This window comes from Zonotrichia leucophrys, chromosome 4A, assembly GCF_028769735.1.
Source record: "Zonotrichia leucophrys gambelii isolate GWCS_2022_RI chromosome 4A, RI_Zleu_2.0, whole genome shotgun sequence".
NCBI lineage: Eukaryota > Metazoa > Chordata > Aves > Passeriformes > Passerellidae > Zonotrichia > Zonotrichia leucophrys.
This window is the reverse complement of record NC_088174.1, coordinates 6,683,519-6,709,255: the sequence shown is the minus strand read 5'-3', so window position 1 is coordinate 6,709,255 and position 25,737 is coordinate 6,683,519. Positions and strand designations below refer to the sequence as shown.

The window sequence follows — 25,737 nt, the reverse complement described above, 5'->3', positions numbered from 1 at the left end:
GTGAATGGAGAGGAATCAGCAAATGCCTAATTCAGGGGTTACAAAATGGATTTACTTTGCATTGGTGAGGTTCTAGGCTCAGTAATATTTGGTCCAGCTGTTTATCAGACGAGCACATTTACATATGACCTTCTTCAATCCCTCCTCCCCTCCTGCCAGCTGAGGAAAATCAATAGTGCTTTGTTGTAGGGTTGTGAGAAATTCCAGAAGTGCAAGATAAGCTACTCTCTCGGTTAAACCCTAATAGCCAGTGGAGCTCAAGGGAACTCACAATTACCAGGGCTATGGCTCACTATTTCTGTACTATAATGGCTTCGTATTTTAATGCTGGAGAAAAACAGTTGCCATCATTTCCAAATTTCTTTCTGGAAGATACTTACATATGATGTCCTGGGAAGCCTTCATATGAGGCCTGAACTTTTGGACAAATGGAATCAGAAAGTCTCTCACCTCCTTCTTCTCCCAACATCAAAGAGCAAACTTATTTTAAAGTAAAACTCAATGGTAGAAAGCATTTTTAATTAATTCTAAAATTACATAGAAAAACCCATATTATAGAACAAAAAGCAACCGAGTTACAAAAGAATTCAAGTGTCTTATTTGTGGAGCAGGATTCATCTCTGTTTTACCACTGTGAAGCCAAAGTAACACCACAGAGCTGAATTGTACTAGACCAGACTTCCCGAAAATAAAGATCACAGCCTTGCCTGTTGACCTCTGCAGGATTTTTGCCTAAGTGATGACTGCAAGATAAAGCCTTTTGACAAAAAGAGAAATGAAACTGAATTTTAAAAGAAAAATGTGTAACAGAAAATGCAAGGCAATTATCTGATTACTAATAGGAAGAGGTACAGAGCCACGAAGTATAATGTTCAAGGGATTATCCAGCTTTGAACAATGCTTGCTTAACAGCTGCTACCGAACTGTGGTTTGTGTACTTGGCAGAGAGTTTCATTAATGATAATCTACAGTGTTTACAGCCCATAGGCCTCTAAATATGTTAAGAACCTTTTTTATTTGTATTTTATAATCCTTTTCCCTTATGTTTTATGTTTTTCTTGATATTTTTGAGATCTGAGGGGGTTTATGTTTCAAAATGATTCATTCTGCTCTGACAACTGCGGAGCAAGATTGCAGTAAATGTTCCCTTGTTATCAAGGCTATGTATTTATAAACAGAAAGGAAAACCATCTAAATTCATACCAGGATTTGGATCACCACCAGCTAATACATTCAGATGCCAATATACAGTGCTCCATTGTTTACATGCAAAGTAAATGTCAAACAGAGGTGTCTTTGCCAGTTACTAGATATTCCTCAGTCACTCCTTGGATCTGTCAGGTTTCAGCAAATTGAAACTGCCTTATTTTTGACATTGCATGTGACCTGAACTTCATTTAGAGGAATCCTGCAATTATTTTAAAGGTACACTATTGATTAAGACCTAGATTTGCTTTAAAATTTGGTTTTCAAATGCATCCCTGGTCTGTTCTCTATGGCAACACTTAGGTAACATCAGGAAAACAGAACATAATTAAGAATATAATTTTGTTGTGGAGGGCATTATGTATTATGCAGTACACTAGGAAGATCATCACGATTCAAATGCCAAGTCACTGAGTCCTGGCTGCAATGCTTTGAACACACGCTATTTCAGTGGCCGTGATTCTGTCACGAAAAAACCAAAGGAGATTATTACTTCAAGGCAATTAGCATAGCTAATTCTGACACAGCAACACACTCTCCTCCAGCCTATCCCCCCTTTGTGCTCTCCCCTTGCTGTGATGGGATTCGTGCGCGTTCGGCGGCGGCGGCTGCACTCGGCGGCAGAGCCTCCTGCCAGGCTGAGCTCCCCGGGGACTGGCCCTGCAAGGGCTCCCTGCACCTGCTCCGTGCCAGCCAGGGCTCCCCGAGATGTGGCATCCCTGTTCCAGCTGCTTCCACAGGCCCAGGGACACAGCACCTCAACCCTCAGCAGCTCTGGGGTTTTCACACTGGCCCTCAGGAGCACTGAGCTGCTGAGCCAGCCTCACTAAAATGTACACTTGAAAGAAATCCTCTCCCCTCCTGATCACTATTGGTTTCTATAGAAACAAGAAGGAACCTCTGTTCTTCTCTAAATTTTTCCCCTAATGCTTTTTGCAGACTGTGTGAAACCAATTTTTTTCTAAGTTTTTTTTATTTTATTTTTTAGATTTCACAGCCCTCCATTTCTAACCTAATTCGTCCAATTAAAGAACAATAGATTAGATAAAAAATGGGCATGGGGTTTATATTTTAAGCAACTAAATCCTATGCATTAACTATCTGTGGTCAATCCATCTCTCCTGGGTCATTTTATGACTCAAGCATTTCAAAGTAAATAGTTTAAAACAACGGTACATCACAAGAGTTAAAAGGGGTCAAGAGGATATTTACTTAACCACTAGTTGACTTTTTAACTTAGAAATATTTCAGCAGTTACTGTATTTAAATGAAATCCATCTCCTCAGCATCCCCATAAATTATTCTAAAACTCCAGGGTTCCCATCCACATTGTGAGTCACCACCCCAATGCCTGAAACTTATTTAGAGAACTGTGATGTTTGCTCGCTTTGTTATTTTGCCCTTCTCTGGAGACTGCATTTGCACAGGAATTGCTATGGCTTGTAAATATTCTATCTGCCTTGTTGTAATCATTACGCAAATATACTTGCAGTCAGTCACATAAAAAAAAAATAAGGGCTGTTGAGGCATGAAAAATTGCTCTAACACAGGTTTGACTTAAAAAAAAATTAGAGAAGAAAATCTTTACAACAAATAGAGAACAACAGCCAGAAGTGAAAGGAGTATACAAAGATGTTATTTGGGATCTACTGTTCTCTCCTATCACAAAATAAAGGAAGCAATAATCATTATTCACACCACGATGATGCAATTTAATGTCACTTTATAAAAACAACAATGAGCACTCAATTTCAGCATACACATAAAACTTTCTTTTATTGTCAATTCATATTTACTCACACGTTTACTTGGGAAGTTTAATATTCATGCACATACAAATCACTTACTGTAGGTAGAGAGTTGAGCTAAACAGAATAGAGGTTGATTATATCAGGCAATTGCAGATGGGACCAAATTGATTCCTGATGTCGTACTAACACAGTAAAGTGACACACAGGACAGCTTCTGTCCACAGGTCTGAGGGAAGAATTCAGTACAAACACTGGGCTTGCTACTGTTGCTGCCAGACCAGCACTGTCAGATAATCAGCAAAGATAAGAATGGGACAATCCTGGAGCTGCAATCTTTGAAGTGGTTTTTGTTTTATAATCCTATGTTAGCCTTTTTTTTTCTTTAAACGAGTTAAAATCCTTCTGCAGGTGCTAAGAATATTATGAGAGTTGTAAACTGAACAAAGTGCTGTGTCAGATTCCTCCCTACTTAAACTCTAAGTCAGCACACAATTCTTGTACCACTATATATAATGTTATGACTTTCAGCACCAGCTCTGAGGGTCTAGCACAACAATGAGCAGGGCTGAAGTCACCTCAAAGCCCTTGGTGGGTCTTGTGAAGGTCCTTACTCAAAAAGACATTTTTTCTCAGGGAAAAAAATGCACTTATTTTATTGTCTCTTTCAGTAAATAATTTGTCTCATGTTTTTTAATCTATTTTTTCTTGTTAGATTCAACATGGCAGCTACAAATGCAAAACTAATTCAACACAGAAGTAATGAATAAAAAAGCATGCCAATGTTATTTTTTTTTCAAAACAGTCTATCAGAGAAACAGCTGTTCAATATTAATTGTTTCACATTGCCAGAGAGAACTTGTCCCATAACTAACATATTTTCAATTTCTTGGAAAAACAATTATGAAGTGTTTGCTCCATAGGCACTAATCATGCTAGAAGTCATAAATTTGCCGAGGTTTTGTTCCATTTCACCATAGAAAAATATTCTGTGTCTATAAAGAATAATTTTCAGTATTCATTCCACTTTTTAATATTTATTAAAAAAAAGCCAAAAATCAAACAAAAAAATTCCAGCAGTTCCAGCACAGACTGGCACTCCTCAAAAGTTAACATGAGAAAAGCCGTATATGACTGGCTTATTCCAGCACTCAGCAGTCCATCAATGATACACTGATATTAATAACGATGGAAATATCGAATGCCTGGCAATCCACCAAAAAATTATACGGTACCTACTATGGACTTTCTCCTCCTGTCTCTCCAGGGAGAAACAGCTCTCTAGAGCTTCATGCAAAGAAACTTATTGTAAGGGATATACTGGTCAAAGGGGGGAGGATGAAAACTTCATGCCAAGAACCAGAAGAAATGTGTGGCACAGCTAACTATTACTGTTACACCTAGAAAGAATTTAATATATGCTAAACTCAAAGTGTAGAGGAGTGCAAGACTTATGTTAGTTCAGAAATCTCTGTAAAAGTGCAGAGACCCTCTTTGTCAACATTAGACTACAGTGAGGCCCACATGTCCCTAATATGGCAGTGGAAGAAAAGCCATCTTATTGAAATTATACAACTTCTAGAAGTAGAAAAATATAGCAACATCAAAACCCCCAAAACTTCAGAAACAAATGCAGTGATACACTTTGTTTAGGGAATAGCAGAACATGCCTTCATTCTTTATCTTACTCCTGGTTTGCCCTACATACAACTCCAGGCCACACCTGAGCAGGGCCACCTCCAGCTCTCGTGACACAGCTAAAAGAACCCTCTGCCTGTTTGCTGTGGCTGCTATTACAAGATTATGTAGCAAAACAAGAATATCCAGTTGTTGGTCATTGATTTATCTATAAAACAGTAACTGTAAAAATGATAGAAGAGGTTCTGTACTAGACAGTCTTGTGAAACAGTTTATTACTTAAGCATTAATGACCCGTTTAGAGGTCTTTACTGGTCAGGTAATGACCAGCTAAAGGAGTTAAAGGCCCGAGGCAAAGCACTCTAATAAAACCCTGCAACCAGCATGTGTTTGGTTCCTCCAAATTCTATTAGGAAAGAGAAGCGTAAAGGGTAATGAAAGACATGTCCAAGAGGCACTCGTATCAGCCCTCTCATTTTATATTTGGCATAACACACATGGCCTTATTCCAGTGGCACAAATCACTCCTTGTTTATACTAGCACCTATCATGGAGAAGAGCAGTAACTACAGCAGAAAATGGCCAGCCATGATGTTAAAGACCCTGTTGCTTTGGGCAAATAAACCTTCCTCCAACTGAGAGAACCCATCCTGCTGCTGGAACCCCCACTGTCCTTTGCACCTACAGAGAATGTGTGCTCCAAAGGAGAAGGGAGCCAGTACATGCTGCCAGGCATCCCAGCCAGCCCTGCCAGTCCTAAACCCTACTCTAGTGGTATTAAGGGTGGAGGGATTAAGGGCATTCTGTATTCCCATGCAATTCTACTTGCATATGAACATCCATTTGCTTTTTACTGTTTGCATCATGAGAAAAGGCATATTAAAACAGGAGTTTTATATTGATATCTCCAATTTAAGACTGAGACAGCACAGCTGTATATATACACTTGCCAGTAAGTTAGAAGCCAAGGGTTGGAATACTACCCAGGGCCTCACTCTTGGCTTCAGAGGCAGATAAAACACTCAGGCCCACACAACCACATCTCACTATTAGAACCCCACAGCAGCATTGATTTGGGTCCTGATTTACAGCATCATTTGTTCTTGATAAGAGCCACTTGCCAGCACGACTCAGAAAAAAGTAAAATACAATCTAGGAGTGGAAATTAGAAACAAGAGAGGATAAGAACTGCTAAAAAGCAATGGGTCAAGATTCCTGTACTTGCAGGACAACATGTTCCAGGCACAAGCAAGCTTATTTGCTCAGCATTTATTATTGTCTTCTCAATCGCAAATGAGGATAAAGAGCATTCTGATGACTTAGTCAAAAAGTTACTAATTTCCACTGTCACTTCTTTGCCTATAGTATATTTCAGTATTTATTTTAAAAATCACTCTGCAGTGTTTACATAACTAATTCTAACAGCTTCTGTAGAGTATTTCTAATTTTTTTGTGTGTAAACAGCCTTTTAAGCCATGCTCAAGGCTTATTTCAGACTTTAACAATCCTTCAGAGCTATTGCAGCTAATCATATAAACACACATTAAGCCAAATTTAACTCGTCTACTGAGCAGCGAAATGGTGGCTTAACACTTGCACCTTCCAGTTTCAAGGTTAAATATCTCAGTGGTTTATTTCAGACCATCTGAAGTGATCACAACAGTCTAGGCATTTACTAAAATTAAGTTCTCCATCAGAAGTACGCAGAGCAGAAAACATACACAATGTTAAATAGAACTTATTATTTCTACAGCTACATACTTTGGAAAGCCAAGGATACAAAAATAAAATTCAGGCCCTAACTAGAAGTTTATTCAGTGCATACAGCACAAAGCCTGTATTCAAACCAGAGGATTTCTTCATTTTTTGGAGCCAAATTAGAATTTTTTGCAGCACAGGGTTAACAGCAAAAGTGCTGACACAACACTAAGTGTATAGTGGCGCCTGCAAGCAGCGCTATAATTAATCTAAGTGTACTGTCATTACACTAAACACTGCTTCTGCAGCATCATTCCAAATCATGAGGCTCTTTCTCTGTTTCTCAGATAACATGCAGTTTATTTCCAATCATGTACGTTTCCAGTCGTGGCATGATTTGCTAAAGTAACATTAGGTCTTGAAGCAATATCTTAATCAAATCAGAATCTTCTGTAAAACAAATCTTTGGCTCTTGGAGAATTAGTAACATCTAATGCCTTAGGATAGAGATGTGAAACTGTGAGCTGAAAAATGCACTGCTGGAGACCACACTCAGCCTCCTTGCTCCCAGCCATTTACAAGTACATCTATCTAGCCTCCTACCTACACACCTCCACTTTATATGGTCATAAACCACCAATGCAATATCTAAATTATACCCTGAAAACTCTAGGTTTGAAATGGGTTGTATAAAAATTCACCTCATGTGGTTTATTCATTTCTGCAAGAATACAAAGCTCTGATTCCTTTTGGACAGAACTCATTTAAACAAAGCCCAACAGCAAACACCCATAAATTAAAGCATTATTGGTATTTATGAAAAGATACATGTAAACTGAGTGAATTTTGTGTAAAAGGCTTAAAAAAAGGAAAGAAGTGGAATCTGGCATATAAAACACTAATTGCATTCACAAAGTTATTAAGTACTTTGTGAATTAATACTTTGAAATACACATTACAGGGAAAGAAATAAAAATGCATCCTGTCTGGAAACCTGTTTATTCACATGAATTTCAGATTTCTCTCCTAATGCCTCCCACATCCACTGAAGTTATAATGTCTTAATAAAATAAGAAAATATGGGAACAGAAGGAATTTAAGTATTTCACAATATCTGTCTGAAGCTAGTAATTTATAATGGATATAAATTTATCCTGAATAAACTCACTTCACTTCAACAAAAGCTATATTTGAAGCAATTGTCTGCTTCAGTGAGCAAGCTACTATGATTATGTTTACCAAATTAAAATATATATACTAGAATTATTTATTCTTTACTTTTCATATACAGGTCACTGAATAAAGACCAAGAAGAATCCTACAGCAGGATTACTATAATTGTGACTTTACTAAGGAATTGGTATGATAAATTCATGTACATTGCTTTGGAGAACTCTTGGACTCTTCAGTGTAGAGCTTGGTAAATTTATTTACAGAAACAAAAAAACACACAGTAAAAGTCAATGACCAGATGAGAAGCCATGGAACTGGGCCAGTAGTGGCCACTGAGTTGTTCTGCACCTTCACCCTTTGCAGAGTTGCAACAGTGAGAATTAGATAAAACATCTTCAGAAGCACCACCAAACAATCATTCATGCTAAAGGTTGATGTGCTGCAAAGTCAAGTCATATTTTTCCACCAATAAATGTATTTCATCTAGTAAACAAAGAGGACTGCAGTACACATGCACACACATACATACTCAGAGAAGCCACAAAATATGCCTGATAACTATTCTACAATTCAAGAGTGAATAATGACTACAGGCACATGGTCTTAGACCATAGTGTGTCAAAACCTAGAGCAAAGTAATATTAACAAAATAATCATACTTATTATTTTATATCTAAAGATGGCAGTCCAGAAACATTTTAATTTAGCAGCAATTTTGCTCCACTCCTTGTGTTGGCAGTGGCATTCATGCAACTACACAGGCAGATAGACCAGGAAATTAATCTGGCTGCAAAGCAATTTCCCTCCCTCCCATTCCCACCCCCACAAAAGAGAATAAGCAGGACCATTCAGCTGATCTGATTCACAACATGACATCCTAAAGCCAGCAGCAGCACAAGGCAGGCAGAACAAATGCATGGCTGGGGTAACACTGGAAGGCAGGACAGCATTTGTCATGTATGTGTCAGATGTAAAGTCAATGAACACACCTACAATTGACAGTGTCCAGGCTGAGATATTTTAAAGACAATTACATGAATACCCAAGGTTCATTATTCCCTTTCTCTTTTCAAGCTTTCCAACTCTCACCTTTGGAAATCCAAACGACCTCTGGGGCTCAGACAACCACACATGAAACATATCACTGCAACAGCTACAAACATGAGCATGTCCTCTGTGCCAGGCAACAGCAGCACAACCAGGCTATTGCTATTGAACTGGAATGGCCAAACTTTGTTACAGCCTGTAGACACACCTGTAGTTATGGAAAACTAAATTTAACATCCACAGCACAGGCACAGAGTCCATCAATTTGCTTGGTAGGGTGATTCTCTGAAGTACAGAGACCACCAGAAAGCTGCTGAGAAAGAACATCCTAGGCCAGCATCCTAAAACATTCAGAAGGAAGAGATCAAGGGTGTACTGTCCCCTGTTGACTGAAGGAAGGTATCAGCAGCAAGAGACAAGGTGCTTAAATTGTATGTCAGGTGATATTCCACCACTAGCCACACCTGGTTAACCCTTCACATCACCAGGTCACACACGTGCCTGAGAGCACAGGTGAGGCCAGCAGGTTTTGGGAGCCAGAGACATTTCCTCAAGCTCATGCCTCCACATCTACTTAATCCACTTCCCATTTTCAACATTCTTTCCTTGGCAGCATGAAAGATCTGCTAAAAGCAGCCAGTGACAAAGGGAAGCAAGGAGTGCTTGGGACACAAAGCACCCCACCATGGTGAGGAAGCCACAGCCACCCAGGTTCTGCTGCCCTTCAAAGGCAACGTGTTCACTCCCACAGCACAACAGCAGCTCACGTCTGTCTGCCAACATGAGAAGTAGGAATCCTGGTTATTTTGTACATTTTTACAGCCAGAAAACACAAACACCTCCAACCAAAGACCCAACCATCCCCTCCAGGTGAATCCCAGGCCACAAAGCTACAGGATCAGACTTACTTCTGGTGCTGCGACTGCTGCATTTTTGGTTGTGTTGTAGCTCATCTTCAGGCAGGTGCATAGAGACTGGTTCCTCCAGGATACCCTCTTGCTGGCAAGAGCAGCAGCCTCTGTCCTCTCAGGGTGCTGAGAGTCCCAAAGTCATGCTTTCTCTGCCACCAGGCTATTACAGTAAAGCCACAGTGTGCTATTAAGGCAGCCACGCTCTCTGAGGGTTTTGCTGCCTTCAAGGAGACAAGATGGGCTCAGATACCTCACATCAGAAGAGGGCTGTAGGCACCAGATCATTAGTGGGCAGATACAGCCCTGAGTCAGAGCCGTGTGCCAGCCCTAAAAGGCAGGAGCTCAGGCATCATCGTGTATCCTGCATTTGCTAGTGGCTAAATCCAGTGATTAGTCAGCACGGAGAGCTGCTGAATCACTCTTCAAAGGCACCTATCTCCCTGCTGACATCAGCGAGGCAGCTCTGAACAGCCAGGACTGCTCTGCTGCCAGCAGGACCCTGGGCTCAGCTTGCACAAGGCCTGAACAAGCTCAGAAACCCAGCCCCTGACCTGCCACAGTGCACCTGCTAATACAGTAATAATATTCACATGCATAGAAAAAGATGCATGTAATCCTGTATTCATTATTAATATAATTTTCTCTGATAATATAATTTGAGATGTAATGCAGTATTTACATTTGGTCTTAAAAATTATTAATATATTTCAAAGTCTTTTAAAGTTCTTTTTAATTCAGATTTTATCTCTCATTATTAATTGTTTGGGTATTAATTATTTTAGATTAAATGAATGTAGGCATTGATATTCATAGAAGACAAATGACATACTAAGCAGATGAGGCAATTAGCATGAATTACTTCAGTCAGCTTGAAGTCCCCAAAATCTCTTTTGATTAAATAAAAAAAATTCACAAGATTAATATCATAATTTATTACAGCGATCCTTTAACTTTTTACTGACCATGGCAGACTTCACCTGGTTAAATCTGAATTCTGTCAACCCTCATAGTAACAAAACCTAGTCTTAGAGATAAGGTGCTCTCCACAGGGGCCAAACAAAAGCTAATCAATATTTTCTAGCTAAAGGACAATCTTTGAGTCAAGATCTGTGCAAGGAAAATCTTTAACCAATTCTTAGAGGAAACTAACTACTTAGAAATACATAATAAGCAATTAAACTTATTGCTTCAGAATTAACCAGGAGTTCTAAAGAGTGGCAATTATTTTCCCATGCTAGTGGATGAAAATAAGTGTAAACAGCACTTAAAAATGATGCACGAGACAGAAAATATTTGTGACATAAATCAGAAAAACAAATACAGTAAAACTCCTGCTCCTCAGTGATAAAACTGAACAAAAGGCATGTTGGTGTACAGGGGCTCTGTTCATGACAGAATTTTGGTATTGTTCTAACATCTACATTGACAGAAAATGGCTGTTAAGCCCTGTGTAAAGAATATATTTAAATTTTTTCTTCTTTTCTATTTCTTTTTTATATCTGAAATCAATTAAACAATAATTAAGAATTGATTTTGGAATGCTTAATCCTGTACATTTGTGCAGGGTTGTTTATTTTTTTTTTAAATAGGGTTTTGTTCCTTCTGGAGAGACTTAAATATCATTGAACAAAATCCTCAGGACTTTTCTTACCAAACAGTGGGATTTATAACAGAGAGGCAAATCCTCCTCTCGTTTTTTTAGAGGAGTGCTCCTGTCAAAGTCAACGACACTGCAGCATCCTTGAAAAGCAACAGAGCTCACACTGTATCACCCACTGGAGTCAACAGGAGTGCCAGGAGGATGATAAACAGAGCTATGCTTCAGAAGCACTTTAACACCTAAACAGAGACAAATTAGAAACACTTAGGGGAGGTGTGTACAGGAGAGGTTAATACAATTCCACAGAATGTCGCAGTTGGGTTCACATCTCCAATCTGTCCACTCAAGGTGTGGCAAAAAGTCAATATATGTATTTCAAGAACCATCAGTAACTTCCCCACTAAATCCTGATTGTACTACGACCATGGGAGGCTTCTAAAAGATGCAAGTTACATCAAACAGACACATCTAATATGTCTGTGCTTGAAGACTGTGAGAAGGGCCCCATCTGACCACGAGAGGGAGAATTGAATCATACACATTGTTTATTCACAGACATTTCCATTTCACACCAAGTTCACAAGGAGGGCAGTTCATAACTTCAGTATATTTGGGGACTCCAGGCACAGCACTGAGATCCCTGCTTGGATGTGCTCAAGGGAAGAGGGAAGAAAACCAAACCCCAGAACCTCCCTTTGGTCAATGGGTGTTGAAGCTCAGTTAGGAATGCTGGGGTCAACAGGGAAACACCATCTGAATACACACAGGGTATGAGCTTTCCTAAGGATCTTTGGAAAGATTCAGGAAAGCTGTCACAGATTTTTTTCAGATGCAGCCATGCTTTGTGGTTTCCACCTCAGAACAGGATACTGCTGTTTCTCTCCTGGGGCTAGCTATTTCTGAAGTGCTACTGATGCTCCAAAGTCTGTATGGGTGGCTGGCTAATTTTGATATAGGCTTCTAGACACTGGGTTTAGCTCCTAACACTTCTGCTTGTTTGGATTTTGCCAGTCCCCTTCCTCATATGGAAGACAGCGACAGTCATGACCCCAGTCCCCCAAAAACTCCAGAGATCCTGATGACAGTATTTTCAACATAGAATGTGGACACTGAAACCTGATCTTTTCCTCAAGTCTGCAGATCCAGAGTTTGCTGATAACCCCTTTTCAGGCCCACTGCAAAGTTCACCTATTTTCTGGCTGGTGGAGAAGTCACAAATTGAGGGATGTATTAGGCTGGCGTGAGAGGATTACGTGTACTACATTTATTGCTGCTGATAGCAATAACTAAGGACAGTCCCCACTGCACAGGACTTTGCAGATCTGCAATAAGTTCTTGTGTTCTGCTCAAGTTTCAGCGCTTAGAGAAGTGCAGAGTAATGGATGTAAATAAATAAATTGCAACATGTGGATTTTTTCACCCAGCTTCAAAACACACTCCTATTCCTCATTTTTCAGGATCAACCATTCCTCACACTCACTCCTGAGGATTTGCTTTATTTACAGAAGAACTCATAACCGAATGAAAAATTCTGTCTCAAAGCTGTCCAGGGTTATTTGTGACTGGAATAATCACCGACCAGTTATGAGAAATTTGAGGCAGTATTAAGTATAGAACATGCTTTGTTTGTTGGCCAGGATGTCTGGACCTTTCACTGTACTTGAATATATTATGTAAATCTCCAGCCAGCAAAAGGAGATGGGAAGAAAGCTCTGTTCAAGCAAAGCATGTCACAGCAGATGTGACTGGGTCCCAAACCTTACATGTCAGCAGACAGATCTGGAAACCCCATCCCAAGCCAACAGCAGCTTTATAACCTACTGATGTTTAATGAACATCTATTTATCTTCCAAACAAAAACACATGATGCACATTCTCCTGCTTTGGAGGCATGTAGCTAATTTTTCTCCATTGGATTTTTTTTTCCCTTAGAACACAACTAAAATCTAATTCTACTCACAAAAGCCAGCCTGTATCTGACATATAACAGCAATATGGGAACACCTGAGCCACATTTCCTATGCCACTGCAGCTGCAACAAAATTAATGAGCTGACCTATCTCAGAAGGAAATGAAAACAAACTTTTCCTGCACAATAGCAAAAGCTTTGTTCAGAAATAGGTCTACTTACACTATTTCATGTTACAGAGTTATACACACTTAAGCATAGGAGAGAGCATTTTGAAGTCGAAGACACAAAAAAGCAACTGCTGCTAAATTACTATGCCATGGCTGTACTGAGCTTGGGAAACCACAGAACACCAGCCCATTTTCCAGCTGTGTGGAGAAACCAGCTGCAATTCCATCATCTTGTGTGATGCCACAAAGCATCACCACCTTAGGAACACACAGATGTACTGTACACAGACGATATGGTAACATACATGCCCTACAGCATGCATATGTACGCACAGTGCATATATGATATCATACAGCACACAATCCCAGCAGCTACAAAGGTGTGTGCACACATTTCCAGAGCTATATATGAGATCTCTAAAGCCCAAGAACCCTCCCTAGCCCACACTCAGGGCCTGTTCATGGACAGTGTATCCCAGATAAAGGTGCAGCGTGTCCCCAGAGTGATGGGACAGGCAATGGCATGGGGCTGGCACATGCCTGTCCATGTCCCTGGAGCAGGGCTTGCAGGACAGGGCTGGATCCACCTCCCTGACCAAAGGATTTCCCCACAGGCAGAAGGGGAGAGGTCCTGCCCCCCAGAACTGCCAGCACTGACACAGCAGAATCAGTTTATTATTTAGGTGGCTACTTTCTGGAAGCTCAAGAATCTGCAAAGACGTTTTAATGAGTTTTACAAGTCCCGCTGAAAGCAGAGGTTCTCAATGGACCAGTAAAGCTGGCCAGTGATACTAGAAAATACCAATGCCAGCACTTCTGATAAGCAGGTTAGCCTGCAATGCTTCAGCTGCTATCCTTGGTGTCACTAACTGCTTCATCCTGAGTGTAATTGACTCCAGGGGAAAACAAAAGAGGGGATTTTGTTTTGTTTTGACAAATCCACTGCAAGGCACCACACTAAGGTGCCAAAGGCTACTTTGTATTTACAATGCTGATGATAGGCACAACTCAGAAGTTTCCTGACCTCAAGTACAAACACAACATGAAAGGTGATATATCAAACTGACACTATCACAGCTAGGAAAAAAAAAAGAAAAGAAAAGAAAAACACCTCAGATTTATACCAGGCTTGCCTGCCTAGCATAAATACTAACATCAAGCTTGCAGGCTTTGTTATATCACTGCTTAAAAGTGTGTGATACAGCACAAGGGCAAAACACTACAAAACCAAATGGAAAGTGTTTCCAAACAAAAACTTAGAGGAGGAAGAAATTTGCTGGACCCAAAAAGGAACTTCAAGTTCACAGAAGTAACAGCACTTTCAGGCCTCCAGTACCTTCCCCTTCATCTTCATGCCTCCTCTTACCTCCAACCTGCAGGCTGTGGCATCCCTGTTTATTGCTCCCACACTTTTTTTTCCATACCCTTGTGCATGTGTGAGTCCTAGCCCTGCAACAAAGGGTTTCAAGCCCTTAAAACACACACAAAGTCTCTGTACCTCAGGCTTCTTTACACTGAGGCATTAATAAAAACACTACTAAAAAGCCCAAAACAAAACAGGCTTCCCCTCACTTAAAAAAAAAAAAAAGTTCTTGTTGGTTATCTGGAATCAAACTGAGTGATCCCATAGTCAGACTGGCACTCACTCCTCTGTACATTTGGGGCAGTTTAATATCTAAGAAAGAGCACTTGTGGATTTTGAGCTGTCTCTCAATCAGGTCCAAATGCACAGACAAGAAGCTGCCCACTGTGCTCCAGGACATTCCAGTACAACTGAGGCAAAAAGGAACTTTTTTTAGTAATAAAAAAGTGAGGACAGATAAAATGGCACTACACAGCATCTAAATGAAAGTAATAACGAACAGAAGAATTTGCAGCTGTAATTGTATTTAATGTCTAAATGACCCATTTGGAGAGAGACATTAAAATAAGTCACTCACTTTATAAAAGATAAAATAAAAGCATTGATCATAAGTGTGAACATAGTAAAAGCAGATACGTATAAAATAAAATTTTTAGTGCTTTATATAACCTTTCATACAGACTAGACTAATTGTGGATATTTTGAAAATAATAATGTTAATAACATGGAGATAGCATTGCATTTCCTCCAAAGAACATACATTTGAATGACAATATTTATAATATGAGCTCTGTATTGTAATTTAATTTTACCATGAAACCAATTTCTGCCTTCAACATTTTATGTTTTACAGTATGAAACAGAACATTATTTGCTGTAATGTAGTTTATTTAACCTTAACCTGATGTGGTGCAACAGTGAATACAGATACACTCAAAATGTTAATAATATGACACACTGAGCTGATTAAAATTTCAATTGTGTTTCCTCCATCTCCTTTGGAAAGTTAATGAATTAATGAATCTTTAAAGGACAGTCAGGGAGGCCTTAAAAAGAAGATGCCTTTTTGAGTAAGGAGAGAAAGTGGCAGATTACAACTTAATGGCTTCAGAATAATGGTAATTTCCCTATTTTCTTCACTTGCCTTAGCTCAGCTAATGGCTTCATTAGTGTCCACACTCTCAAACGAATAATAGAGGACCATGTCACATCCATCTTAGTCACATCACAATAAAACCGTTAAATACAATTCAGCTACCTGCCTTCTGCCAGTCTGGGCTGCAAGGCAGAATTAGCAGCACAATCAATACGGAATCCTGTTATTAGATTTTTTTCCCTTTAAAAAAGAAGTATATCATCAGGTATAATCATGCAGTGCTATTTAACTGCAGTGCACATTTTATGCTGATTAGATAACTAGAATTACTCAAAATGGACATAAAAGGAAGGGCAAAAAAAAATCTGCTTACTTTACACCTATACATCAAAAAATCCACCAAAATTCTGGCTCTTTATTTGATAAAACTGATAGATTACCTCAAAGTCACCACAGATGTATCACATTTTTCATGATATCCCCTCTACCAAATCATTTCACAAACCAAGTTAATTAAGCAGCTAAAAACCATCTTGGCTTTAGCTGCCTCTATCCTGGGAGAAGAGATTCCATTCAACCAATTAAAATTTTTTTGGAAAAAATTCAGTGTAACTGAATGCATCTCCATCAAAAGATATCAAGCCTGATGCAACAAGTTCACAAACTGATCTTAGCACTGTAAAATCAAACGGGAATTATGATTTTTTTTTTTAAACACGCTAAACATTTTTAATTTTCCAAGTAGTTGAATTTAAATGATTTGGTGATCGTTAGTTTTAAATTGGATTTAAGCAGCACTGTGCTTTTTTTACTCATTATATGGTGCTTTTTTTTACTCATTATATGGTTACTCATTATATGGTTTGGCTACTCTGTGCAACGTGAAATCTCTGCTCAAGTGTATTTTTCTCATTATATACATATTTTGCACAACAAATAACATGCAGGCTTTTTAACAACAGTGGTTGAAACATGCACACTTGGCAAAATCTAACGCACAAGTACTATTATTCTCTACTTTTTATCTGTGGAGCCCAAAGGAGCAAGCTCCAACTTCTACCTTGCTAAACTGCAGCTGGCAGCAGCACACAAGTAACAGGCAGAGGAAAATGGTCTGTTTAATATATCAGGAAAATCTCAAATGCTTCAGGCAAGATTCTGTTCTCAGATCCACACCACAGATCCTGACTCCAGCGCTCTGCCCCTTCTTGACCCGAGTATCTAACGCTACCAAAAACTGCTACGGACATGTAGAGGCAGAGCTTTATTGGATCATACCAATCTAAGGCAGGATTTTGCACAAAAGGATTCCTGGACTGATTCCCCAATTCTCTACATAACCCTGCCATAACCACATCCAACTGACGTCCAGGAAGAAACTGCTTTGTAAATCTCAGCACACACGACGTGCCGGGTATCCGCACTTGTCAGCGGAATAAATTTTTCTGACAACATAAATCTGATCCCACTGAGAAACCTTTTTAAAAATACATTATTGACTGAAAATATTTATATGCACCACTTTTCCTGTTAGCAAAGGTAATATATTAACTGCTTTGCCATTACTGCAAGTAACCATAGGCCTAAGAGAAAATATTTCTGTATGTACGCTATATATCCATTTCAAATTAAAACTCCATGCCAATATTATACTAAATCACAACAGAAGCCTCAGTCCTAAACAGATCTTGAGTGACACCTGCATTCTATTTTTTTTTTTATGAGCAGTTTGTCAATGATGAGACTTTAATGAGAGGTACTCCTTTCAAAATATGTAGCTATGGGTAAACACAAAATATTCTCTATCATTTCAGTTCTTAGTTGTTATTGTAAAAAGAATTAAATTAATTCCAACAGACAGGTAGCTAGCAGGGATACAGAAGATCACCTACTTCTTGTCTACCTTAGGATACTAAAACCTTATGTATAAAAACCAACTCATAAAATAACCACAACCCCAAACCTCTCAGGGGGACTCTCAGATCAGTTCACAGCTCATCAGGGAAGGATTTACTCGCACTGTCCAGATGTGCCACCTTGGCCTAGGCAAATTCCCATCAGAATAAAGGAGGAAAACTCCAAAAATACATTTGCCAGTCTGACCTCAGAATTCACTACATCATGGCAGGCTGCAACTTTCCCTAATACCTGTTAGGGTCCTAATTAGTTCTATGACGGAGCACAGAGAACAGGGCAAAACCAATGGGTATCAACTCCAGATGCTGTTCTGGCATCAGCATTAGAGCATTACCAAGGCCAGACACTCCAGATACCACACTTACTATCTAACATTAAGTGAACCCAGAATTGCCTATGCTTTTAACAAAAAAAGAATGGAACACGTAATTGATGCAGAATATTCAAAATACACAAAAGTAATTTTAACATTTACTTTTATAGGCATCCTTAGGAGTTCCAAGTGAACTTTTTCTTGCTCCCTGCCCCTTTAAGATTTCTGCATCACCCCCTCTTTCATTTAATTGCCTGTAGAAAGAATATTTACTGCAGTTAAAAGATGCAGGAGGGAGATTACAATTTGTAGGTAAGTTAGGCAAGGAAGATGCATTTACAACTTTCCTGCTTAAACTACCACAGAAACCAGTTTTACACAGAGTAGAGGTCCCCTCAGAGTAAGCTTGGTTAGCATGCAAGTACACTATCTGCCTAAACTCTGCTTTTCTGATTAAAGTTTTGTATTTAATTAAAATTGTCTTTAATTAAAATGCAAATATTCTAGGACTTTAACAATAAATTGTTTACACTAGACTGAGAAACAGCCCTCAAAGGCTTTGGGAAAAAAATAGTTTCAATTGCAAGCTGTATATTCAAACTTCACTGCTCAGTGAAAATGGGTAAAGATCCTTTTTTCTCCTATTGGCTTAATCTTTTTTAAACAAATGGAATGATATCCCAATTTGTATCTAGAATTCACATAGAAAACAATTCCCAAAGTTATTGGCTGTTGAGTAAGTAATTAGGCCAGTTCAAAACATCTATTGTGTTTGAAACAATTCCTTTAGCCAATTTTGCTAGGAAATGATACTGACACCACAAAAGAATTGCCAGTTAAATGAACGACAGCACAGCCCCTTCCCTGAGTGATAAACACGGAGTGCGCCTGTGTGCACGCAAGGATCCATCTGCATTATCCCTGCACCAGAAACATCCTGCTCAGGGTTCAAAAATAGCCATTCTGTTTACAAAAGAGCAGGGTTTAGATACAGCAGATATATAGCCTGCTCATTTCTTTCTTTAAACAAACACAGAAAGACTCTGCACCCCAGGTTTTGATTTAGCACAAGGCAGACTTTGTGCTCTGCAGCACCAACAGCTCTCTGTATGGAGTGCTGGGACCCACAGGTGAATTATCCTTATGACCATTTCATAACCATCCTCCACTGGGAATAAAATGGAGCCTTTGTATTTCATCTGACTTAATATCTTGAGAACTTCAATTTTTGTCCAGAGAAACTTAAAACTGAGCTCTTAGCACTCTAGTGCAGTAACAAAAACTACAGTCATGCACGGCTTGGAAAGAAATTTACCAAATCCCAAACCTTTCACAATTAAAAAAAAAGTAAACAGTGCTTGGAAGGTTTTATGGTTCATTAGCAAAATACTGCATTATGCTCATCACCATATCCCTGTTCAAACACTGAAGAGCAGTGATATAAGTTAAATGAGGTAGTAACATTTAAAGTTTGAAAAATCCTCTTCCAGAAGCCAGTGGAACAAATCATACATGGGAACTTTCTAACTGGAAGTACTAGCTAGAATAATGGTATAAATGTGACCTCTGTGGAAATAACAAAGTATCCTCTTTCTTGCAGAGAAATTCATACAAAGACCCACTTGCTATAAATTTGAATTTCCTAAATTCATTGCAGAACTGAGAAACCAAAATGAAATAAATTACCACAGTTTGACACCATCTCCTTCATCACAGTAATTCCAGATTTCAGTATAAAAGCCATTACTTAACTTGCACGCCATAATTTACACACTCTTTTACACAATAATTTTTGATCCAAGAAAAGATTCATTTTCCTTTTATAATTATCTCGTGTCAAAGTCTTTAACCTTTTCATCTGAAAAGCCAGAGCTGGATTCCTTCTGGAAACATATGCCCTGAGTTCAGCTCCTCTCTTTGTGCCACAGCAGGAAGAGGCTGGACATGAGCAGGGAGCAGCCAGGTCTGCACACCAGGGCACCAACACCCAACAAGAGCTGCCTTCCCAACCCTCTACAGCAAAACCATCCACTACAGCGAATAAAACCTGTGTCAGCCCCACGTGAAGTTGTAAGTACAGCACAAGAACCACCTAAACCACAGCGGTGGCAACTGCCGATTTGCATAATTTATACAAATTGATGTAGATTCAACAATTAGCATTTCAAGTGGGTTTCCTGGTGCCCAGGGAAGGCTGGTGTGAGCCTGGGCAGCCTCACCTGACACGGTGCCCGTGCCACGGGGTCTGTCCACACACAGGCACCCAAACCACGTCCTTCCCACATCATGCGGCCGAGGTACTTTGTTCTGGTGCTTCTTCAATGTTATGACAAAGATAGAAAATTGCTCTATCTTCCTAAAATTCAGACAACTTCACCAGATCCATACACACTTGCTTTTCAAAATAGCACTTCACAGTCACAGGCAGGAAGCCTGGGCTGCCTCCAGCAACTGTGGGCTCACTTCAGGGTAGGCAGCAGAATAGCCCCCAAAACCACAGGTTTTATGAGAAAGGGCTGCTCCATCTCCACCCACATTTGGCTCCCCAGTGGACTGCTGTACCAGCAAGGCATCCTCATCATCATTCTTCATCACACACACATGGCTGCACCCGCATTTCACATTTGCATCGCTTTGGGAACACACCTTTCTGCACCAAGGGCAAGAGGCCACTGTATAAAACTATATGGTCTATGTGGACTTGCTTCCACCTGAAATCATCCAGTAAACTGGAAAAAAATTATTTTAAGTGATACAGCAATTATGTTCTCCGTTCCTAAAAACCACACCATTCTGTTACAGGGCCAGCTATTAGCTCTTACTTCAGGCACCTCTGCTGCCTCAGGAACAGACTGCTCATTTTTAGCCTGTTTCCAATTTACCCGCTGGCAGAGGTGCACAAGAAGTCTCTAGCAATGGAGTTGCAAACCCACGTCAGTATAAATTTCCTTTTTGAGAAGTTTCAATCTTGTTTTATCAGAGACCAGTGCCTGTGCTGAGGAAAGCCTATAATGATTTCTCTTTTTCAGGCTTATTCTAGAATTGCATCTATTTTGGGGTTTTGTTTAGATCTGTCGCAGCTTTCGTCCTGTTGATCATGTTGTTTTTCTAACCCGCCCTGAACATCTGTTGGCTCTTTCTGAGGCTGCATAATCCTGGTTTTTTTTCCTTTCTCTTATGTATTCCACTGCTATCAGCTGGCTGTTATTCTCAGTTTTTATTTTTCAGTGTACATTTTATTTCTTTTAGTTTGGAAAAAAATATTATTTTAAAAGCACTGATTCTTTCTGGCCTCATGTTATCCTGCACAACAAATTCACATCCGCCACAGCTTTTGTTTTGTTCAGCTGTTTTCTTCTTTTTTTGTTTCTGCTTGTTTTTCTTTTTTAAAAAATGCATCAATAAAAAAAATCAGGTTGCAGCAGACCTAAAAGGAGTGAGAAGACGATGAAGGATCTTGTTTTCATAATGATAAAAATCAGTACTTATAAAAGATACGGGGCTGGCAGCCCTGCAGAAAACCGAGCGAACACCGTTTAACCACAAACCAGACACACACACTCTCAGCAGGACCACTGCAAGCACTGAAAGGGGAAACAACAGTCAAGCCTTGGCCTCCTCGCCGGGGCTGCCAGCGAGGGCAATCATTAGTGCCAAGCGTGGGGGTGGGTTTTTCTTGACGCTGACATTGGGAGCTGTTTGGAGACTACAATTATTTAGCATAGCCTAACAAACAATTATCAGATGGCAACAGCTTCTGGTCACTACCAGGCTGGACTGCACTCAAGCCTAAGAGAGACATGTATCTCCTCAGCCAGCAAGCCTCCCTACCCAGTGATTACAAAACAAGTAAGATTCTGAGGTTGACAAGAGTCCCTTTTAGCAGCATTTGGATTATAAAATTGCTCTGACTCACTGCAGTGTATTGCTCCCTCTTAATTAACAGAGCTGAACTTTGTACATGTCTAGACTTCCTCCTGCAGAATGGCAGATTTTGGGCTCCATGAATATCATTTGAAGTCATATTATTTACAGAGCCTTTATTCATTTCAGTCATTTGTTTCAAACATATTTTCCACAGAAAGAAAAAATGCACCAACTGCTGGGCCATTTAATCCAAACTTAACAGTTAAGATGTTTTATTCAGCATTTTAAAAAGGATTGTCTTAGGGAATTTTATGTGCTGCATTTCTAATGTTAACTTTACAGATTGTAAAGTGCCTTGGGATGCACTAGCATGAAAGGCATTAAGGTATTGCAGGATTTAAGCAAATGTGCATTGCACTAAAAAGAACCTTTTATGAAAGCACATACAGATAAAAACCACAGTAAAGCTAGTGTTTATTAAGAGATGCTCAGATTTATTTCTCAAAGCAAAACTATTTTCCTCCTCCACTGGCAAAAATGATCCTTTTCTAAATTAAAAAAATTTCTGCCAGTACTGACATAAAATTGCTGAAATTTTATACTTTATGGAAGAACGTATTTTCCCATTTAAATGTTCAGTCTTAAAAAAACTCAACTGGATACACATTAAAAAAAAGGCTTTTTTTTTCTTAAAAAGTAGGATTTCTGGTTTGTGGGTGGTCGGTTTTCTCCTACAACTTATTATGAACAAATTAATTAACTATATTAATTAGCTTGGCTATTGTTACAGGATTTTATGGGTACAGAGAAGAATGAATCATACATTTTGATCCACGCTTCCTATTACTATCAAAAAGTTGCATTTCAAATACAAGAAAAAGCTTGTACAGCTAAATCCCTTGACACGCCTGGAAATCACAGAGTAGGCTTGTACACCAATCACTTATGAGAGAGGATTTAATGTCAGTGGGTGAAGTTCAACACGGCGAGAAGGAGCAGCATTAACACAGCCAGAGCAGCCTTATCAAGGAGAGGTGGGGAACTGTATCAGGCTTTATCTCCACCCTTCAAGTGGGAGGGTGGATTTGATCTTCACCACCTCCCTCCCTGTTTTCCACCTTTGTAACACCCAAGTACTCCAGCTCTGTGGTCTCAATCCAGAGACTATTACAGCCTGTTAAAAAAGTATCACTCGATTTTAAAAGGATACAGATAAAGCCCAAAGAAAGTGTCATGGATTTCAACACGTAGGACTAAACACAAGATCAAAGTTTAAGTGCAGAATAAATATAATATTATTCAAAAAAAAAAAAAGTAACGCTGCTGGAATTCCTATCACTCTAACATCAGAAGAGAAGCAACAAACAACTTTATAATGCCAGATCCACCTTTTCATTAAAATTACATTAAAAATAAAACGTGGTAAAGAAAGTTAAAAAGCAGCATATGACTTCTACCAAGGAGGAAAGGATTAGTTGTCCTTTGCATTCTAAGTTTGAAAGTTAATATGACAGTCACAATACCTACTCAGAGCCTCAGATCTTTTTTGAATGATAGGAACATTTTCTCAAAGGCTTTCAGCTACAAAATAGCCCTCGAACAGATTTGTTTCTCTAGAGCACCTGTAATTCAAAAACATTACTGATAAATAAAGCTGAAAGCATTAATTTTAAGTGAAAATTTTCAGATGACTGCACTGAAATCCAATAATATTCTGTTTCAAGAAAAATAGTGGAGCTATGTACTCTAATTACAGTGGGTCATAAAAGAACAAGATACTGTTTTAGCTAATGATGCTTTTTTGCTCTTATGCCTTTCATACTATGGCATTTTCAGTTACATATTTGCCACATTTTGTTTTCACACAAATGCTTTTTCTACTCAAGTTCAAAGCAAGATCAACCCATTTAACTTCACCTGTACTTCCACTGTAGGCATTGAATACCCATCTCTGCCTGCTCCTCACAGATGCATCTCCTTGTGAAGAAAATCCAGACAATGTATGTCAGCAAGGTATCCTTTGCCAAGCCACAAAGACCACATCTCAGTAGCTCTGAGATCTGGAATAAGGCTGAGAAATGGAAATACTAGTGTCTACATATTTTACACCTGGATTCATCCATATTTCTCCAGAGCTTTGTCCATGCATTATTGAAAAGACAGTTTTACTGAGCAACAAGCTACATAGCAGGTTGAAACAATCAATTGTTCTTCCTGTGATGGACTTCAGACTGGGAGAGCTGCACCTTCCGACTCTTGGCTGCTCCCATAAACTACACTTTAAGCCCTGTCGAGGCTTAACACAGAGATCTGGGTCTTCCCAGATATACAGTTATCCATGTTTCTATTTCCTATCTAACAAAGCTGTCAACCAAAAGAGGCTGATGGAGACACTTCCCCTGTCACCGGGCTGCCAACTGAGGCATGACTGCAGTTACTTTTACTCTGATGTGGTGTAACGTACAGTTGTTACTACAAATACAGCCCCTTTCTTAAACCCAGCTTTTTATAAACTGTGCACCTGTGCAAGTTCAGAAGAGCAAATCTGGGGACTCCATGACAAACAGCCCTGATTCCCAGACTCGATTTGAGTATCATGCTCAAATATCACTGACTGAAACTGCAGCCACACACAGCACCTTTCACCACAGCCCTTCTCTTTGTCTATGTGTTTATTTTACACTAATCACTAAAACATCACAGCACAAAGTGTTATGTTATCTCTGTATCCATCTCAATATCTATAATTACTTTCTCTTTTGTAAAATCTAGGACAGGGAGTTGTAGCCCTCAAAGATTACAGATACCCATCTTCCTAAGCCTGACTAAGCCTAAACACACAACAATTATAAGATGGTAAACAGCAGTAATTGTACACTAAATGTCTTTTTAAAGAGCCAAATGTGCACTTAAAGTTTAACTCCCACTCACTGCTGCTCTAGAACAAACAGCAAATTAGTGAATACAAAACTAAAAAAAAAAAAAAAAATAAAAAAGCCCTGCAGCATGTTCCTCAGGCAGGAAGTAATTCTATTTCCCCCCCTCTTTTTTCAACCTTTGTAGACATAACGCAGGATAGTTTCAATAAAGCACTGCCTGCAGTAAAAGCATGTGATGATCTTGCAATCCAAACTAAAGTGTGATAATTACTCTGCATTAATGGAGAAGGGGACACACAGAGAAATAAACGACCCTCACCCTGCAAAGAAGTGCAGCTGTATTCTAATTTATCAACAGTCAATTTATTACCTTATGTACTTTCAGACTGTGGGTTTTTATTTGCACCTGTATGTCTCAGTAAAGTGCAGCTAGTTTCATGACCATTACAAGCAGTTAAAGCTTCCTCTTTTCACTGGAACAGGTGGCGTGCACAGGGCAGAAAACCATTCAGCTACTTTTATCCCACGTGCATCAAAACCAGCTCTGAGGTATCACTCCAGCCCTCTTCTCAGTGACTTTACAGACACCTAAGACACTGCACAAGTCTCTTGATACATTTGCTTGTTCTGGATTGCTTGGAGATTGCTTTGGGAATGTTTTGGGAAGGAGAATATTACCTAGCAAGGATGAATACAGAAGTCAGTCCCTAGAAGCATGACTGAGATGACAGTGTTCAAGAAGAGGAATAAGGGATTCCCCAGTTTCCTTCTGGAAGTGGCCAGACCTGAGCACAGAGGGAGAACCTTGTTCTGATAGGCAGAGGACACCAGTTTCCAGAGCTGTTTGCCTTATCCATGAGTAAGGAGATGGGGAAAAAAGAATTAAAATATCTTACAAAGTAATAAAATGTAGCTGTGAAATGATAAAGGCTGATTGTTCTTGCAGCGTGTTATTGTGTGACAGCTCTCCTGACAATTAAAATGAAGAGGTTCTGTGCACTAATGGCAATGTCTATGGTAGACATAAAATATACTATAAATATTCCAGCATGCCCAAGAATGTCAGTGACATTTGTTGCTAAGAGGTATCATGTTTGCTTCTTCCATGTCCATTTCCATGTCTCCACTTGTAATACTGAGCTCTCAACCAGGAAATTCCCTCCTCCCAAGTAAAAGAAGAACATTTTAATACTGATACCTTT

The 25,737-nt window shown here is 39.4% G+C and overlaps 1 protein-coding gene across 10 annotated transcripts in view; it reads right to left on the bottom strand.

The window, feature by feature from the left end:
* The window catches only part of AFF2 (ALF transcription elongation factor 2), a 357,228-nt gene that overhangs the window by 288,713 nt on the left and 42,778 nt on the right, over positions 1-25,737 (bottom strand). Inside the window, exon 1 of one of the 10 annotated variants that reach the window (XM_064713248.1) lies at positions 9,419-9,653. The exons of the other annotated variants lie outside the window; for them this stretch is intronic. Coding sequence (XP_064569318.1) covers positions 9,419-9,441 — 23 coding nt within the window. The 5' untranslated portion in view covers positions 9,442-9,653. Of the gene's footprint in view, positions 1-9,418; positions 9,654-25,737 lie in introns of those variants that run through there. 10 annotated transcript variants of the gene reach the window in all.